The sequence below is a fragment of the Halichoeres trimaculatus genome, unplaced genomic scaffold, assembly GCF_033239565.1.
Source record: "Halichoeres trimaculatus isolate MK-OKI-2021-1 unplaced genomic scaffold, fHalTri1.1 fHalTri1_scaffold_4, whole genome shotgun sequence".
In the NCBI taxonomy this organism is placed as follows: Eukaryota; Metazoa; Chordata; class Actinopteri; order Labriformes; family Labridae; genus Halichoeres; species Halichoeres trimaculatus.
The window spans coordinates 3,370,507-3,391,271 of NW_027437182.1; the positions used below are offsets into that span (position 1 = coordinate 3,370,507).

The window sequence follows — 20,765 nt, forward strand, 5'->3', positions numbered from 1 at the left end:
GGTGACTCAGATCCTCCGCAGATCGATGAGTTCCTGAACAGGTTTGTGAATCAGAGCTGAGCATTCACACGTCTGCTGCGTCAGAAGGTTCTCAAGGTTGAACGAGACGCCTGGTGAATTTTAATTCGCTGCGTGAGGAGAAGGAAAGGTCGACCTCTCCGTCTGGAGTCAGAATTAGATTAAAGTAAGAAAGTATTCTGCATAAACCCTCCTCTTATTACGTCCTCCTCTCAACCTCTGGATCAAGACTCGACCGGGGAAGAAACCACTTATTACCTCTTCAGATTCAGCGTCTTTTTATTCCTCTCATGTCCCCGAGTTTATGCACTTTATTGCAAACTTTGTGTTATGAGTGTCAGTGTAATTTCAGCCCATCTGTTCCAGCTTTGTAAACACAATATCTCCTCAATACCTGCAGGGAATATATCCACGTTGATGAGCGTAAATCTGTGCTGTGTTTTTGTCTTGTGCTTGAATTTATGCACCAATCATGACACGTTTATGCTTCTGTTCTTCGTTTTATCTTTGCCAAAGTAATTTCGAGGAAATATTGGCGTCATTTTTTTAGGCCCTGTAGAGACAAAGTGAGAAAAACTGATCGATTGGTCTTTCCTTTGATTTGATTATGCTTATTATGTTGTGCTGTTACATCTTTCCTTTCTTTTATTTCATCATCTCTGCATAAACCTGGAACCTGGTTGAACTTAATTTTTAGTTCATTGTCAGATAATTTAATTTTTGTGTAAACATGAAGAAACATGAAACGCAGGGATGACGAATTGTTGTCATCTATACTAGGGCTGCACGATTATCGCAATCGCAATCGCAATGTCAGCACATGCAATTCAGATTTTTCTCCATGATAACCAAGCAAGTCTGCAGACTCATCATGACACAACTTTTTTTTATTAAATTGCAAGCACAATCGCAATCGCAATATTGTCCACCTAATCGCAAATCGCACCTTTTCCCGTAATCGTGCAGCACTAGTCTATACGTCAGTGTTAATATGGACGGCAAATCTTGATTTAGTCAGAGTCTTATGAATCACACAATATTAAGTTTTAGTCATCTGGATCCTTTTAGTCTTAGTTTAGTTTTAGTCTACTAAATACCGGTAGAATTTAAGTCTTAGTTTAGTATTAGTCTTTTGGTCTTAGGGTGTTTTCACACCTGATAATGCGCACCCTGGTGCAGCTTGGAATGTTAAATTAATACCTTGTTGTCATTTTGCAGTTAGTGCGGTTCCTTTCACATCTGCTTTTTGTCACTCGGGACCAAACGCCGCAGTATTTTGAGAGCGTCATGTTTCCATGACGACAACGGCTAGAGCGCGTGCAGCGTACTTTCAGTTGGAAGCTGGAAGCGCAGAGAGAACTGTTTGCTTAAATCAGAGATGATGGAGAGTCAAATAGGCCTACGCCAAGTTTTTATAGTGCTTAAAATTCATTTCTATATTGTTTGTGTGTATAACCATCTGCAAACGATAGTGTTGGAAAATGAAGCGCAGCTGTGGCTTGAAAAAAACATACAGATGCACTGGAGACGCCAAATGGAAATATCTGCCTGATTCCGGAGAAGGCGAAGATTAATAAAGTAGAATAAAACAGAAAATACTTTTTTTTTTTTTTATCCCCGAGGGGAAATTCAGAAATAATGATTCTTACCATGTACCGTGAGATCCTCATCAGACGCAGATACAGACGACCGACAAGGTAATTAATGCCTGTTATATGATAGGCCATATAAAACGATGTGTTTTTGACGTGAGGAGTCAGGGGAGAGCTCTGCTTTTTAGATGAGTATATAAGGGTAGTAAAGGATGTTGGAGTGCGCAGCTCAACGGGAGCCCTCTAATGTCAAACTCGCCGAGTTCGCCTGACAGTTGCATTGCACCAGAGTGCGGCTAGAGCCGAACCGAGACCACCTCCTCTGACCGCACCAGTTTGGTGCACACCAGAGTCCGATTTTGGTTTCAGACCAACCCAAATGGGACCAAATATAGGTCGATCTAAATTTGGGTCGACCTAACACTGTAGGTGTGAAAACACCCTTAGTCTAGTTTAAGTCGGCGTTATACCAGAAGAATTTTAGTCTTAGTCTAGTTTAAGTCAACAAAATACAAGAAGAAAATTAGTCTTGGTCTACTTTTAGTTTACAAACAACCAGAAGAATTTTAGTTTTAGTCTAGTCTTTAGTCCTTTAGTCTTAGTTGAGTGTTTTGTCTATTTTATACTAGAAGATTTTTAGTCTAGGTCTTGTTTAAGTCAACTAAATATCAGAAGAATTTAAGTCTTATTCTAGTTTTAGCCTCTAAGCCTTTAAGCCTTAGTCTTGTTTTGGTTGACTAAAAACAGAAGAATTTTAGCCTTAGTCTTGTTAGTCTACTTTAAAACCAGAGGAACTGAAGTCTGTGTCTAGTTTAAGTCATCTTAATACCGGAAGAATTTTAGTCCAAGTCTAGTGTGTTGACTAAATACAAGAAGAATTTTAGAGTTAGTCTGGTTTTAGTCGTCTAAATACTAGGGATGCACGATAACTTTTTTCTTGAACCGATACCGATAACCGATAACACATGCTCTCGAACATTTATATATTAACCTAAGATCATGACGTGAATTCTATTAACAAAACCAAAGTACTTTTATAATTGCAGCTACTGTGTACAGTATAGTGCTTGTGTGCTGGTTCTATTCTTTGGTGCAACTGCTGCTGGAATCTGAATTTCCTGGTGTAACCTTCCTGAGGGATTAATTAAGTTCCTGTCTGTCTGTCTGTCTGTCTATCTATCTATCTATCTATCTATCTATCTATCTATCTATCTATCTATCTATCTATCTATCTATCTATCTATCTATCTATCTATCTATCTTTCTATCTACCTTAAAGGACTCTGGCTTCTGGTTTGATTCAAATGAATATCTTTTCACTACAGTAAATGGGGTTCACTTATTTTTTTCCGCAACTTAAACGTCGTAAAAAATTAATAATAGAGACACCAAAATTTCGCAAAACCTCTCAAATTTGGATAAAAAGTTTTTATGCTCTCATGAGGTGATTTTTCAGAGAAGTTTATCACAAAATATGCAATGGAAACACCTTTATACCATATACTATACTATACTATAATATATGTGTGCGTCTGTGCGTCAAGACGTCCAGACGCAGGAACAGTTTCTTCCCCCAGGCCGTCACTCTGATGAACAGTTAACTTGCCATAAACAACATATATACCTCATGTACAGCCACAGTCTCTCTGTTTCTGTTTCTATTGCACATCCATCTTCCATTCCCTGTTGCAAATTGCACATTTTTTATGACATTTATTCAGTGCACTATTTCTTAACTTAAATTGTGTATATATTTTGTATTTACTCTGTGCAGAGTTCTTTATTTAATATTGTAATAATTAGGGTCCTCAGCCTGAGCCAGGGCACCTTCTAGCAAGAGCTAGCTATTGTATTTCGTCCGTTTCTTTTTTCTTATCATTCCGCACCGTCTTTGATCGCAAATTAGAACCCCTAAACATGCTCAAAAACTCACCAAAATTGGCACGCACCCCAGAATCGCGAAAAATTGCGAGTTAATACTAAACATGACCCCCGACATCCCATAATAAGCTCAATAGCGCCACCTAGGCACACGCTAAGGGCCCTAGCTCGGGCTAGGAATGTCATAGAGAGATGAAACCAACACCAAAACGCTCGTGTCATCGAGACGCAAAAATCATACGCTGCTACCCTGGACCTATCTCCAACAGGAAGCCGGCTATATAAAAATTTTTTTTAACCCTTTCTGCAAAAATTATCTCCTCTGAAACCAAAAATGGTACAGGTTTGAGACTACCATCACATGACAGACTAGACCCTGCTCTCCAAAAGTTCTGAAGGAAGTTGTTATTTCGGGCCCGGTTTTCGAATGGCGAGCCCTCAAAGTAGCCGACCGCTTTCGGACGAGTTTGGATTTCTCCATGTTAGCAGATGAGGGGAACCGATTTCAGGTCAAAACACACATTCTACTAGTGTCGCATATGGGCCTCTGGACAAAAAACTAAAAGTCATAGAGCTTTAAAAATTACATGGTTGGATTCCTGACAAAATTCCCTACAACCATATGATATTTTTACACAGATTTAGCCAACATTGTGGCCCACAGGGCAAGTAGTTCGGCCATTTCTCTAAAGTAAAAAATTCATTTCTAGCACTCTTCCACTGGTTTTGTGACACATTAGGGCTTCTAGAGAAAAAAGTAAAACTCGTACAGCTTTAAAAATGCCAAAAATGGATTCCTGACAAAACCTACTATCAAATATGATATTTTTGACACAGATTGGGGTAAAATTGTGGACTCTGTGAGGATTTCTTTACAGTAGATGCCTGATAAAAACTCCCTCCAGCCTCTAGTCACACTCGTGTCACGCTAATTAGAATTCCAAGCATGCAGCTGGTGATGTCACTCAGCATAGCAGAGGATACGTTGCCATGGTATCAACTGACCCTCCGACATCCCATAATATTCTCTCAGAGCCATTAGGCTCACTTCCACCTATGCACAGCAAAACAGCCCTAACTGAGGCTAGGAATGTCGTAGAGAGATGAAACAAACGCCAAAATGTTTGTCTGATTTTGTTGGACACATTGGAGGGAAAACTACTATACTACCTTTAAAAAACATGTCACTTCATCATAACAACGCACCTCCCTCACCTACACGCACAGACTCTGGCGTTCATACTGTAACAGCTGTGATGTTAGTTCTGTGTTCAGTGCAGATATTTGTGTTTGTGACCGTCAGTATGAAGGCATCATGACGGCTGTGAGCGGGTCACAGTCAGAGAGCAGCAGTAAGATCCCACTCAGTGTGAGAGGATGTGAGTTGGAGGTGATGATTTTCATTCAGTGTTTTGTTCGTGCCTATAAAGATGGCACATGTTCTGACCTGACACTGTATTAAAACAAAATAAAAATTAAATTACCTTAGCCCGTGGGTCATGTCCGGCAGATTTATTGGATTTTTCAAAAGTGTGTAAGTCCCAGTTGTTGTCAGCTTTACGTTATTAGCATCTTTAGCATCCCGGGTGTCCTCGTGCTTTCAAAACTCCGTCGAAGCGATGGTTACGTTTCAGCTGACTGATTAGGTTTAAAGTATTCAAGCTGCTCCCTTTTCCTCCTCATGGAACTTTCCTGGAATAACTGTCTTCTTCAGAAACTTTAAAGAAGTCCCACACAGTCGACTCCATGTTTTCTGTTTGGAAGCGTCAACATGCTGTGCCTTGTTGTGATGCATTTAGGGTGTGACGGAAAATCACGGTTCCCACGTTTGCTAGTCCTTCTTTCAGCCTTTTTAAATTTATATTTGCATTTTTTTATGTGTAACATGTGAAAAAATACTGTGGATGCCAATTCAAGTCTGTAACTACAACAATATGACCAAGTTAATGAGTCTTTTCCGACATGAGGGGGAACTCTTACATTTCTCAGTCAGGAAACGTTGTAATTTCTTTTTTTTGCCAGTGCCTCTTGAACGCATCACTCACTGCAGACCGTTCATGTCTTACAGTGAGAGCGGGACAAAGATACACATGTTATCGGGGCTAGCCGCCGTAATATCAGAACCGATAGGAATGACGTCATAATTTCCCGTTATCGGCACGATAACTATCGGTCCGATAGTTATCGTGCATCCCTACTAAATACCTTGAGAATATTAGTCTTATTCTGGTTTCAGCCTGAGTCTAGTATAAGTCAATGAAAAATGGAAGAATTTTAGTCTTAGTCAGGTTGGTCTACTAAATACCAAAGAAACTTAAGTCTGTGTCCAGTTTAAGTCATTTAAATACCAGAAGAATTTTTGTCTAGTCTAGTTTAAGCCTTTTAGCTATAGTCTTGTTTCAGTTGACTAAAAACAAAAATATTTTCAGTCTTAGTCTAGTTTTAGTCTACTAAATACAAGAAGAATTTTAGTATTAGCCTAGTATTGGATGACTAATTATCAGAGAAATTAAAGCAGAAGAAGTTAAGTCTTTTTCTAGTTTCAGTTTACTTAATAGCAGAAGAGTTTTAGTCTAAGTGTAGTTCAAGTAAACTAAAAGCAATAGGAATTTAGGTCTATATCTAGACTTTAGTCCTTTAGTCTTAGTTTAGTTTTAGTCTACTTAAAAACAGAAGAATTGATGTCTTTGTCTAGTTTTAGTCTATTAAATACCTGAAAAATTTAGGTTTAGTTTTGTTAATTTACTGAAAACTAGAGAAACTTAGTCTCTTTCTAGTGATAGCCGAGTGAATACCAGAAAAATTGTAGTCTTAGTTTAGTTTTATTCTACTTAATACCAGAAGAAATTTTGTCTTAGTCAAGTCTTTAGTCCTTTGGCCTTGTCTAGTTGTGGACTACTCAAAACCAGAGGAATTTGGGTCTTCGTCTAGTTTTACTTGACTAAATTTCAGGAGAACTGTAGACTCAGTCTCGTTTTAGTCTTGTAGTCTTAGTCTCGTCTTAGTTGACCAAAATTGTAAGATTTTAGTCAGATACAATGTTAAGCTAACTGATATGAAAATGTCCTGAAAACTATGTAAAGTTCAGCGAACTGGTCTTAGTTTTCCTCCTGTTTAACTGGTGCTGAAGCACTATGGACAAAGATGTTTACCTGTTCAGGTTTGTGGCGTCACATTGTACTGTAACAGCTCTGCTATCTGTTATGTGTTTCAGTGAAGACAACTGGAAAGGCTGTGAGTGCAGCAGGTGGGAGGGGTGCAGGTGTGTGAGTGTGTGTGAGAGCTAAGAGAGGTTAGATTGTTAGAAGCGATTTGTTTGAATTTTTCCTCTTTTTCTTCAACTTTTTAGTTGACGCAGTCACAGTCGACAGTGACCAGTTTCATTAAGTGTTGTATTACAAATCTGTGTCATCCTTTCAGTGTCCGGACGGACATGATTTTATTTTTAAAAAATGAAGCGTAATGTTACAACAATACATAAACTTGTTTGTTGGTTTGCAGTCAGCATTATATTTTCTCTTACACCTTGCCTTACCTGTTTCATCCTCTCCATCCTGAGTTTCTTTTTCATCCCATTGCTCGTCTTGATGTAAAAAGTTACTAAGTTTGGCACAGTTTTATTTCGTCACAGTCCTTGTCATCATTCCTGACTTTTTGTTTAGTCTCTGTTTATTTTTCATGCATGAAAAAGATTCGTTGACAAATATTGTTCGTCATAGTCTGGATTGTTCTACTAAATCAAAATTGTACACGCCTTAAAATCTCTGAGAAGCTCATTTGCTGTTTTATCTGTAAGTGTGAGACGTGACGTGTAGTGACTCTTGTTTGTTTTCTGTCTCAGGTTGTTCGACGCTGTGGGACGAGATCCGTTGTTGGTCTCGTGCTGAGGTGGGTCAGGTGGTCAGCATCTCCTGTGCCAACGTCTCACAGCTGTTCGCCAATAACCAAGGTGAGTCAGCCGCACTCGGTCACCTCTGGCAGCGCTGCCAGCTCCTCAGTAAGGGAAGTAGTTATTGGCCGTCCTAGAAGTCGCTAAATGAGGTCATCGCCTAATTTGCATGATTGGTTTGGGATGTGGGGAGGGCCCCACGGCGGCACCCACTGCTCGTTGAGAAGAGTAAGATCGATTTGTCTTTTCACATCAGATTCTCCAAACTCCAGGAGAAGTCTCAGGATTTGTCTCTATTTGGAAAAAGTGTGACTAGAGAAAACACAGAGGACAAAATCACTAAGTTGGCAAAACTGTCTGCTTGATGTGGTTCCAATTCTCAACATGTTTGTCAGCTTTTCTCTTTTTTGACTTCTATTTGCTCATCTTGTTTTCCACACTACACATCAAAACCATCTTAAAGCCCTTTTCTCCTCTTTTTGTACCAAAAATGTTTCCGTGCTTTTCAAAGTTTTTGCAAATTTTTCAAAAATTCTTTTTTCAAATTTAAAACTTCTTTTAATTTTTCCATTTTTGCAAATAATTTAAATATCATATTTTTGAAAAATGTTGCAAATTTTTAAACTTAGATTTTTTTTCCTAATTTATGATATTTTTGCAAGTTTTTTAATTTTTTTTTTTTTTGATAAATTTGTATTTTCATGTAATTTCCATACCGCTTATCATTTGTAGGTAAATGGAGGCAGCATTGTAGGAGGTAGTGATCAGAAACATTCCTTTTTTTAATGAAAAAAAAATCCAAACTTTTTAGAGTTTTTGCAAATTTTCAAACTTCTTTCAAATTGTAAACGTTTCCGAATTTCTGCAATTTAAAAAAAAAAATATTTAACCATATTTTTGCAAAATGTTGCAATTTTTTTAAATAAGATTTTTTTTTTAATTTATGAAATTTTGGCATATTTTTGAACTTTCTATATTTATCATTTTTTAATTAAAATTTGTAAATTAATTCATTTCATACCCCTCATCCTGTGCATGGTCACAGGTAGATGGAGCCTATCTCACCTGTCTTAAGGCCCTTTTCTCCTCCCTTTACGTACTTCAGTGTATCCATCTTCTTTAAACCGAGTTACCGTCACTCCTCCATACTTTTATACATCCTTGACGTTGGAATTGCTGTTAACCAACACATCCACCGGGGGAGCAGCTCAGAGTCAAAAGTTCATAACAACGAAAAACTACAAACACGGTGACTGTGGAGAAAGTAGTGCCAATGTGTCTTGCATAAAGGACAAAAATGGAGCTAGTGTTGTTGGAGGCAGTGGTTGGTGAGGCTGTTAGCAAAAGTTTTGCCATTGAGGTTTTTTTGACTGCTTTACAGTGGCTCCTTGTAGCTTTAAAAAACTATTATTTAAATAATGGATATTTGTTTTTTGTACAGAGGGTGCTGATGATTGAAGACACTGAATACTAATAAAATCATGCTGTAACATTTTTGAACAAAATATGCATCACCTTGCGCAAAAAGGCGTTCATTTTTTTTTTGAGATTTTTGCAATTATTTAAAATTTTTCATATTTTTAAATTTCAATTTGAACATTTTCAATAAAAAAACATTTTTTAAAAGACTTTCCAATTTTTTAGAATTTCTTTCAACTTTGAACTTTTTTAAATTTCTGTAATTTTTGAGAATTATTTATTTACCATACTTTGAAAATATCAAAAATTTTTGAAAATTTTGTAATATGAAGCAAATTTTTGATTTTTAAATTCTCCATTTTTTTTTTTCAAATTTATGAGATTCTGGCAAAAAAAAATTAATTTCTGGAGCATATCTCAGCTGTCTTAAGGCCCATTGCCCTTCCCTTTAAAAAATGTATTGCTCCTTTTCAAACCATGCTACCGTCACTGCTCTCATACTTTCATGCGTCCTTTACGTTGACATTGCAGTTAACCAATACATCCACCAGGGGGAGGAGCCCAGAGTCAAAAGTTTATGACAACAAACTCTAAAACAAACAAAGCGACTGTGGAGGAGTTATTGCTAAAGTGTCTCTTGCGTTAAAGACAAAAACAGAGCTAGCGTTGTTGGAGGTGGGGGTTAAGGAGGCTTTTAATAACATCAGTTAAGTTTATCCTTTGTTATTTTCTTTGTGGATAGTTACAGCAACACTGCCCCCACGGTTTACAGAGGTACTGCTCCATTTGTATCTGTAAGGTTTATGGGAAAGGTACCAAAAAACGGGACGGTATGGGTCGGTAATTTGGGGACCACGCCACAAAGTATGTTCTGCTCTGAGACAAACTGAACTGGACTGCTTGATGGAAACGGAGCGTAAGAGAGCTGGGATAGATTCAAGCCATCCGTGACCCTGAACAGGATAAGCAGTAGAAAATGGACTGATGAGACAAAAGATGGAAGACACTTCCCGCCATCTCACTAGAAAAACACAGACTTGATTGTGTTTATTTTTTTGGAGCAACTGACTCCTGACTGATTAAAGCAGCACATCAAAATCTAAAATATCAAGACGATGAACAGAAGCACAAACACACAACAATTTTTAATAAATGACCCAGAAAACCTCTCTGAAGCTGATTTTAGAAGTGCTTCATCTTGATCCCAGTTGAAAGTGAGGAGGGAGTGACACTGCGATGTGCGTCTGTGTTTGGAAAGTTCAACAACTTTCAGGTGAGGATGCAGGAACATAAAACGTTTGCTGCTTGAGGCCATTTTCAGTCGGAGAAGGCTGAGTGCTGACAACGCTGACCTGCATCGATTTGTATAGAAAATAAAGACTGAGAGCACCAAACACAGACCTTTAATGGAGCACCTTCTCTTCAGGCCGGCGCTCTCTGGTTTCTCTGTTGAGGAAACAGACGTCCTCATTGTGTGGTAGTGATTAATAACGCTGCCAACAAACAGACAGGGTTTGATCTTTGTTTTATCCTCCCGCCTGTGCCCTCTGCTGCCTCTCCTCATCGCAGTTTTCCCTCAGTGTTCTGTCTTAAGGCCATGTTGACTCTAAAACAGAGTTTGTGTTTCTCAGTTAATTCATCAGAAGCCAAAAAGCAAAGCGAGGATTCATGTGGATTCATGTTAAGGCGTGTAATGAACTGGAACATGGTTCATTTTACAGGGACGGTTTATTTTTAGTGGATCTCTCTGAGGAGCAGTAGCATCTTTCACTGAGGGTCTAAATGTTTTCCTGCGTGGATCACGTGGACTCGGTCTGCTGTGTCTGAGCTCAGTTGCTCTCTGGACTCATGACCTTCACCTCCTCCAGAGCCCGTCTCCTCCAGCTGCTGGAGGTTTCTCATGTTTAATCCAAACGCAGAGAGATTCAGACGTGACTGAGGGAACAAAATATGTGGGGACATAAAAACTGGACAGTGGTTAAAATTCTGCTCTCACGTTCATTATTCCTTGTCCCCTCTCGGGACCAGACTGAGACGAACACAAACCTTTTTACCACGATCTGCTGCTTGGAGAGCAGATTATCTAAACTTGAGTCTACAGTGTGGTATTTTGTAAGGGCCAGCTTTGTGGTTTAGCTACCAAACCTTGGGTCAGTCCTCAGCGTCTGAATCACCGCAGAATAATCTGATTCAAGTCCCAGATCACTGGATTATTTTCTCCTGCCAGCGCTTTGTGTCATGCATAAATACTCACCAATCTTCTCCGACTTTAGTAACTCACTGGTCAGTTCCTGCTGCAGGTGTTAAAAAACATAGTAATACCTGCAGCCCAATGACTGTTCATTAGAATTTAAACTAACCGATTATCGTTGTAGTTACTAACATTACTAGGGGTCTACAGGCTCCTCAGTACCTGGATTTAAGTTATTCAGGAGCCAAAAATCTACTCAATCTTCACAATTAAGACAAAAAGTGTATAAAGTTCATTGTGTATAAAGATCTAGTGACTAATTATTTAAAAGAGAAATTGTTCAAGTCTTTAAAATTGAACTTGCTATATCTCGGTTTTTTAGTTTAGATAAATTTGCTGAAAAAAAATACAAATAAAAACTTAGTAATTTTAAAAATTGCAAAAGAAAATGCAGTATAAAAAATTACAAATAAATGAAATTTTAAACAATTGTAAAAATTGGAGAAAAAAAAATAAAAATAAATTTGCAAAACAAAAACATTTTTTTATTTAATTTCAAAGCATTGTCTGAATTTCAAATAATAAGAAAATTGCAAAAATTTTCTTTTTCTTTCTTTTTGTTTAGAAATTAAATTTGAAAAATGGACAAATATTTTAAAACATTTAAATTTCAGAAACTTGCTAAATAAAGAAAAAAGAAATGAAGTCAATTTGCAAAAAAAAAAAAAAGTTGAATTTCTAATTATGTAAAAAAAATTTAAAAAATATGAAATTTCAAAAGTTTGCAAAAAAAAAATTGTATTTTTTCAAAATGGACAAATTTATAAAAGATAAAAATTTCAGAAATGTGCAAAAGTTAAAAAAATTGACTTAAGTAAACTTGCAAAAAAAAAGAGAGAGAGAGAAATTTATTAAATTTTTACCAACCCCAATCCTTACCCTAACCCATGGACAAAAAAAAAAGATATAAAGAAATAACTTAGAAAGAATTCAAATGTTACATTTTGTCAAAGTAAAACAAAATCTTCTGTAGTGTTTTTAGATATTAAATCTCATAATTGTTGCTAGAATTTTTTTACATCTGGATAACATAGGATTCCTTCTGGAGTTCGGCTGTGTACATCATCTTCGGCGTTCACACGCAATGAATCTTGGGATATCCGTCCATCATGTCACCCAAAAAGGAGGATGAATTTATCTGCCACATTTTGAACGAGCCTTCAAATTGGGAAAGCAGTCTGCAGCCCCTGAATTGGGACACAGCTAGAGTCACTAAGAAAAAGCAGAAAGTGTGGTGGGACTGGAAATGGGTGATAACAGAAGACACTGCCCCCATGTGTCTTGGAGGAGTACTACAGATCAACGCAGACATTATTACAGAAGAATGTTGTCGTTACGACTGCATTGGACTCAACAGCGTAGGGTTAACTCTGAAGAAACTAACACAGGCATCAAAGTCCTCATCATTCAGAGCTCACGATCAAAGTCTGGAGTCTGAGTCCTGGACCCGGGTACTGCAAAACCACCAGTGGTTACTTATCAACCAAGTTTTCAACAGACGGACTTGTAGTGTAGCTGCAGAGTCTTTTTGTGATCTGATCAAAGTTTGCTCAACCCAACGTCAGAGAGACTCTTTAGTTGAATCTAAATGTGATTTCTGTGTGACATGGTTTGGCATTTGAAGCTGAAGCAGGTTCGGATAAAGTCCCTCTTTCACTGCTTGTGTGTTGGTTTAAAGAAGAGAGTTAAAGCAGCTTGGAGCTGGTTGGGTATGTGGGATGATCAGTGGACGGATGAAGCTGTTGACAGATTTCCAGCAGAGGATGATGATCCTCACAGAGCAGAGAAGAAGAACAGAGCAGCTCCTTTAAAGAAAGTTTAAACACACACCGAGTGTCGAGGATCAGGAGCAGAGGTGGCTGCTGATGACCTGATAACCTCCTGTTAGTGAGTCTGCGCCCCGCTGGATTTCCTCCTCCACAGACGCCCTGATAAGTCAAGCTCTGCGGCGGAGCGCTGAGATCGAGCCTCTCCAGCGGGACGCCGCATGCAGAGAAAACGATGAATTGGAAAATCAAAGAGTTCACTGTAAGAGCCCAGAGCATGAGGAAAGAATTGGCGCTGCTTGTTAAGCACGGCGGTGTGAGAACCAGAGGCCTCCCAGGAGCCTCGGCCTTCCACCTCCTTTCACATCCAACCATTCACCCGCCGACGCTGCAGGCCTGCAGGCGCTGCACGCCACCTCATTCTGAGGCTAATGCAGCTGGATAGCGCTCCAACCACCCACCACTCAAACCCCCACGCTCCGCGCGGCTGTGCCGAGGAGCCTGACGGGCACATCAGCAGCGTGAAATCACAGAAACTTTTATCCTCCTTCTCGTAAACGCCGATTCACTCCGAACACAGATGACCTTGCGTGTATTGCAGCTCCGTCATTCTAACTGGAGGCCATGGTGGGAGAAGATGGCTGCAGACTCATTTAAATTCATCATTTACAGCTTTGGCTTGACAGGAGCACGGCAGCGTTACCTGGAGCCTGGAGCAGAGTGGACTAAGCAGAACAGTTCAGACTTTTCAATAATCCAACTGGTTAAAGAGCTCTTTACTGGGCGGGGGCTTCTGCTTCATTAAGGTCGTGTGGGCAGGTCAAAAGTTCACACCACAGGTTCAGGAGAACACACACGGAAAGACCTACAACCTTTCCACTCAGTGACCAAAAACTGATAATTCCTCAGGAATAATCCATACACCAAAAGTTTTATTTTCTTTCCTCCTCCACAGGAGGTTTCAGCCTCCTTTTTTTTCCTTTAAATTTCTACTCTTAGGCGTCACACTCTCCATTAAAATGCTGCTCAAGCTTTGATAATTCTCAGGTTTTTTTCAACAGCTCTGGGAACAGATAAAATTCAGACTCTTACTTGCCGTCTTGTATTCTCTCAATGTTCAGGTTCTCATTTGTCTATCCCAAGGGTCTTCAACCTGCGGCTCTGGGACCACATGTAGCCCTTTGATTCCTTTACAGGCTCCTTGAAGCTTTAAAAAAGTATTATAGAAAAAACATTTTTTATTATCTTTTTTATTTTACAGAGGATCTTGATGTTTAAAAATCATCATAATAAAAATGTTGACACCGGAAAAAAAATCATGCCTTAATATTTTGTTAAACTAAATATGCATCACATCTTGCCAAAAAGCTTCCTTTTTTAGATTTTTGAATGTTTTTTATTTATTTTTATTATTATTATTTTTTAATCGTTTTGAAAAGTTTTGGATTCAATTTGACATTATTTCAATTTTTTAAGAAATTATTATCGTTTTTTAAGATTTTCCAGATGTATATCAAATGTCAAACTTTTTGAATCTCTGCAACTTTTTGCAAATTATTTAAAAACAATATTTTTGAAAAATGTTGCAAACTTTTTGAAATTAAATTTTTATTTTATTTGCACATTTATAAAATGTTGGAAAATTTTTGGAATTTGTATTATGGTGTTTTGTTTTTTTTTCCATAAAGCTTTTTATTTTTAAAGATTTTTGCAATTTTTAAATCATTTTGAATTGTTTTTGAGTTGTAACCTGAGGTTTTTTCAATTTTTGTAAGAAATTAAATTTTTTTGAAGATTTTGCAAATTTATCTCAAATTTTAAACTTTTTTGAATTTCTGCAGTTTTTTTGCAAATAATTTAAAAACAATCTTTTTGAAAAAATGTTGCAAATTTTCCTTAATTAGAATTTCTTTCTTTCTTTTTTTTTTTTTTTTTTTTTTTTTACAAAATTCTTTATCATTTCATATCAATTTGTATACCATACCATACTATACCAACTTAATTTATAAAGCACTTTAAAACAACCACAGCTGTTAACAAAGTGCTGTACATGTAGATTGAATTAAAAGGATAAAAACAGATGAGGAAAAACAGACACTTAAAAGAAAACAGTCAAAACAACTAAAAGCAAACAAAAACAATTAAAATGGGAATAAGACTGGGCAAAGAAATCAAGTCTCGCTGAGGTGAAAAGCCAAAGAATAAAAATGGGCTTTAAGACGATTTTTCATTCATTTTCCTTAATTAATTCATTTACATGAGATCACAATCTATTGGCCCATAATTATATAAAAAATATATTTAAAAAACTAATCCCAAAACTCTGGTCTACCTGTGCATTATTGGCACAAAAACACCATCAATTATTATTATTTTTTTTTTTTGACACGGTGCAGGTTGGTCTGTCTCTCTGTCACTTCTGCCTGAAACTGACGCGGCCCTGGTGAGAGCTCCACCCCCTCCTCAGCCTGTGACAGGTTCAGCCTCAGGTTCAGGTTCAGGTTCAGGTTCAGGTTCAGGTTCAGGCAGGAGTCTGCAGCTTCTTTCAGAGCTCAAACACATTTTTAAAAGACAACTTTTCTTGTTTCTGGACCTGGACTGAAACAGATAATATTGTGGCTTCTTATAGTCAGACATCGTGGATTGATTAATCAAGGTAAAAATGAAGGATGTGTAAATTAAATGTTTCAAACCTTTCAGTCATGGATGTGGTTTGTGTTTCAGGATACGTCTACAGGAACTGCACTGAGACCGGGTGGTCCGAGCTGTACCCCTCCTACGAAGATGCCTGCGAGTTTACAGATTATGAAGTGTCTGAACCACAGGTAGACGACTTTCAGCTTCTTATTCCTGAGACTTTTCTTTGATCATCATTTTCCTCTCAAAGTTTGAAGTTATTATAAACGAGGAAAAGATTCATCTGTTTTTCGCTCCTGTTCATGGATATTTGAGGACTCATCAGACGAACCCTGTATTTGTGCTGTAAATCAGTGTCACCCCTCCCCACTGATGATTTCTGTTCCCTATAATAAACTTTAATAAGTAACCTCGCACTAACAGCCCATAATTTCCCCCGTCGTGAGGGCTCAGTGACAGCTCAGCAATAAATAAGTGACACCTCTCTCTGACTCTGAGAGATCAACACGGACTCAGCGAGCGTCGGTCATTTATTAGATTTCTATAAATATCTGGTGTTTTCCTGAGCGCTGACCTCTGCTGCTGAGTAAATATTGACTCCCAAAGAGGAAGGAGCGTGATGTCGTCCCCCAGGCCGCAGAGAGTCTGAGGCCGGAGGTTATGATGGAGGATTTGGTTTTCATTCACTGATGGCTCTCATGAGAGCGAAGGCTTCAGATTTATTAAAGTAGAGCAGAGTGAAGGATGGGACCAGAGGAAGAGCTCCACGCTCAGAGTGAAATCTAACATCTGAATGAGAGGAAGGTGGAGGAGTTCTCCAGGTGAGGGTCAAACACACCGTGTCAGACTCTCAGACTCTCCTCAGACACTTCTCTGGTTTGAGTCTGATGAGCTGCGAAATGAATCTGATCCTGCAGGATTGATCAGAGACACTACACACCAAAACACTCTGAATCCACTCCACCTTTAAAGGGCTAAACTCATTTACAATCCTACTGATTCAAGGAGCTTTAAAGGGCTGCACTAAAAAAAACAACATCTGATCCTGTGGACTGTAGTGAACCAAACAGAGCATGTTGATTTATATGTTCAAAAGTGTTACGATAAAGCTGGAAAAAAACTGACCACTGAAATTACAGAGGTCATGTAAACTTAAGGATAGGAATGAGCACAGGAGGGGGTCCCCCCTACATGGGCAAAAATGTGTTCATGAGAAAAAACATATTGAACTTCCTCCTTGGCTGAAAAGACAAATAAGACTGCCCTCTTGGGAGCCAAAACATGCTTAAGTGCCCTCTAGGAAGCAAAGGTGTTGGCTAAAGTGTCCACAAGTGTGCGCTAAAGAGCTGTCTTGCTCAAAACACGCTCAAGTGCCCTGTTTTGAAAACAAAATGTACACTTAGGTGCCCATGATGTGGCCAGAACATGCTGTAGTGCTCTCTTTGGGGCAAAAGTGCACGTTAAAGTGCCCACTAGGGATCCAAAACATGCTAGGATGTCCTTTAGGGAGCTGAAGTGTGCACTAAAGTGCCCTCTTGGAAGCTATTTCCTGCTAATGTGCCCTCTAGGGAGTCAAACCATGCATAAGTGCCCTCTAGGGGGCCAAAGTGTGCGCTAAAGAGCCCTCTAGGGAGCCAAAGTGCATGCTAAAGTGCTCTCTTGCAAGCCAAAACATGCAAAAGTGCCTGCTTTGGAGCCAAGACATGCTGAAGTGTCCTCTTGGAGGGCAAAATGTGCGCTGAAGCGTCTGGTGGTACACATTATGTGCTGAAGTGCCCTCTTTGTAGGCAAAGTGCGCACTAAAGTGTCCTCTAGGGAGCCAAAGTGCATGCTAAAGTGCGCTCTTGCGAGCCAAAACATGCTCAAGTGCCCTCTTGGAAGGCAAAATGTGCACTAAAGTGCCCACTATGTGACCAAATCATGCCAAGATGCCCTCTAGGGGGCCAAAGTGTGCGCTAAAGAGCCCCCTAGGTTGCCAAAGTGCATGCTAAAGTGCCCTCTTGCGAGCCAAAACATGCTCAAGTGCCCTCTAGGGAGCCAAAGTGCGCACTAATGTGCCCTCTAGGAAGGCAAAACATGCTTAAGTGCCCTCTAGGGAGCAAAAGTGCATGCTAAAGTGCCCTATTTGGAGCCAAAACATGCAAAAGTGCCTGCTTTGGAGCCAAGACATGCTGAAGTGTCCTCTTGGAGGGCAAAATGTGCGCTGAAGTGTCTGGTGGAACAAATTATGAGCTGAAGTGCCCTCTTGGAGCCAAACTGCACGCTAGTGCACGATAGTGCTCTCTTGGGAACCAAAAACACACTGAACTTCCCAACTGGTTGGCTGATTGGGGCGGGAAAGTACCCAGAAAAACATGCTGAACTTAGAACCTTTTTAGTGGCGAGAACACACAGCACGTGCTTTTTTTTTTTTTCATTTTGCCCCTGCCCTCGAAAAAGTCTGTGCACGCCACTGCATAGAAATAGAAATAGAAAATACTTTATTTATCCCCGAGGGGAAATTCAGGAGTCACCGCAGCATTTAAGAAAACAAAAGTAAGAAAGAGTATAGAAAGTGCAAAAAGGTCCATAAGAAATTAGATGACGACATCCCGTCCACCACTCGTCCACCACTCTCCAGCCCAGCCAGTCTCCACCTCCACAGGGTCCAGGACTGAGCCTCCCCAGCAGTCTGTTCAGTCTCTGTCTCCTGGATCCTGTCTGCTCACAGCAGGCGAAGCTCCTCCGATGTGTAGCGGCGTCCGATGTCAGCTCCGTCAGCCACGTCCGTGAACAGCACGATGCCGCTGGGTTAGCACGGCTAGCTCGTCCATCCCCCGGGGCTAGATCCCACGTTCCCAACAACGATGGATGGAAGGACAGGTCCACGTCGTCACCTCCCAGCTCACACCCGAGAACCAGCACGTTGTCCTCACCTCCTCCTCCTCAGCTCGAGGGAAATCATCAAGCCCTACACTAGTTAGCATTGGCATGCTACAGGCTGCTAACAGCTGAGTTCGCATGTAAACAATGCAGCCATGGTTACATGTAGGATCTCCAGACAAACACAGGAGAAAAGTAGTTAAAAATATTGCCGAAGCCACAAAAAGTTTGGTGTCCGTGACCGACAATGAACCATACAAAGTGATGATCCACTCCAAATACAAAGATGACGAAAAAGAGACGAAAAAAATTACAAGAAACGGACAAAGACGAGAGAGCTGCTGCAACAGGCAGCTACTTGGGTAGCGCCTAGCAACGGAAAAAGGGGAATGAGGGGAAACAAAATTAAAGCGGTAGCTTCAAATTGTGCAGGTTTGATTTTATTTATTTATTTGATTTGATTTGATTTCGGTCATGTCAGCACACTTATACAATATCACACATTGTCAATAGATGATCACACTGTACATGTTCGAAAGGGAAGACGGGAGAAGCAGAGCTTAACAAATAGAAGAGGACACAGTGTCCATGATTTCCAAAGAGAAAGATGCATTTTTATTCAACTTTCCAACCTCCCCTCAGTCCATTTTACATTGTTGAACTATTTGCTCACGCAGTCTCTCACAGAGTGATTTTCCTTTCTGAAGGACTCAGACACTCTGGATGCTTCTTTTTATATCCAGTCATGTGACTAACCTGTTGATCATTAGCTTCTTTAGCTGGAAGATGTTCCTCCAAACGTTTTTACGCTGTTTTATCGTCTTCTTTGAGACAAGATTAAATCTAAAATGAGAATATAATTTCCATAAAACAACACTTTTCAGTTTAAACTTGTTTTCTTTTCAATATGTTCCATTTAATTCAGGCTTTAAATCAGGGAAGTCAAACTCAAATTACCTGAGGGCCGCTGAGCATCCAGTCTCGTCACAAGGGGGCCACTTCAGGTGTTCCACAAACAAACATTCAACTTTTGGAAAAACTGTACTTCTCACACGAAAGGTTTTACAGTTATGTCTGTCTTTTCTTGCAGGGTCCCTAAGTCTTAATTGATTCCCCTCTTTTGTGTCTTTTTTTTATGATTACATTCATTTATTCTTGCTTCTCTTTTGCTTCCAGACGACGTATTTCTCAAACTTCAAACAGGTGTACACCGCCGGCTACGCCACCTCCCTGATCTCCCTCATACTGGCTATTTTTGTCTTCACTGCCTTCAGGTAAGGATACTCTAATAAAGATGATCACAGTAACTGTATTCAAGTTCCAACAGACTTTAGCAAACACAGTTTTAATACTAGAGATTGAACGGTTTATGAAGAAAATCTGAACAGTTCAGTTCACTTGACTTAGTTTGGGGTGTGTGTGTTGTTCATTTTTTTCTTTCTTTTACCGCTGACGTTGGAGCGTTTGTGGTTCTGATCATTTAAATGCTCAATACAAGTTGAAGGAGTACAGTAGGACAGCTGTCAGGTCAGGTCAGGTCAGGTCAGGTTACTTTATTTGTACCTGTAGATAGATTTGTTTTGCAGTACGTGAGATCAACATCACACAATTATAAAACACCAAAGACAAGATATTAAAAAGTAAACATTGAACATAAAACATTTAGTTGTGGAGGAGGGTGTGTGTGTTGTGTAAATGGTGAGCAGAGAAGACAAACTGTCAGAGTTGAGGCCCATTTATGCTCAAGGTTACACGCGGAGCCACATACAGATAGAGCTTTCAGTTGGTGCTTTGCCTTCATATCATCAGTATTTCTAAACGTGTCCTTGTAGTTTATGGTGCAGTACCACTGGAAATCATGGGGGCAGTGTTGCTGTTAATACCTGATATGTAGCTTTACTAAGGGTGTTTTCACACCTACAGTGTTAGGTCGACCCAAATTTAGATCGACCTATATTTGGTCCCGTTTGGGTTGGTGTGAAACCAAAATCGGACTCTGGTGCGCACCAAACTGGTGAAAAGAGAGAGAATCTGTAAACACAACGCTCGTCGTTTTTAAGAAAAGTAAACTCGCTGGGGATCGATAAAACCTCCAGATCAGTCCAGAACAACTGACTGTAAAACTCAGGATATGCTCCGGTGGAGGGTTATACTTCAAGATGGCTGACTGGCTCATTTCACTGTCAATCAAAAACGGATTCAGCCTCAGACAGGTCATCCAATCATCATGCAGAAGCCCAGCGTCCAGGCCAGCCCACTTCCTCATAGACCCCCAGAGACGCTGAGTGTCCGATGGGCGGGACAAAGCCCAGCGTTTATCCAATGACCGTCCAGTTTCCACAGTGGAACAACCCACTCTACGCTTCCCCGCTGAAGTCAGAAGACGCTCAGCGTCCGTCTGTGTTACAGCGCTGAGACGCTGCAGGGATGAATGAGAAGGAGGTGGAGCC

At 39.7% G+C, this 20,765-nt stretch overlaps 1 protein-coding gene across 1 annotated transcript in view; it reads left to right on the plus strand.

Moving 5' to 3' along the window:
* Positions 1–20,765, plus strand: part of ghrhrb (growth hormone releasing hormone receptor b) — a 61,811-nt gene that overhangs the window by 31,186 nt on the left and 9,860 nt on the right. Inside the window, exons 3-5 of the mRNA XM_074668542.1 lie at positions 7,333–7,440; positions 15,541–15,641; positions 19,492–19,589. Of these exons, the coding sequence (XP_074524643.1) occupies positions 7,333–7,440; positions 15,541–15,641; positions 19,492–19,589 (307 nt within the window). The remainder of the gene's footprint in view (positions 1–7,332; positions 7,441–15,540; positions 15,642–19,491; positions 19,590–20,765) is intronic.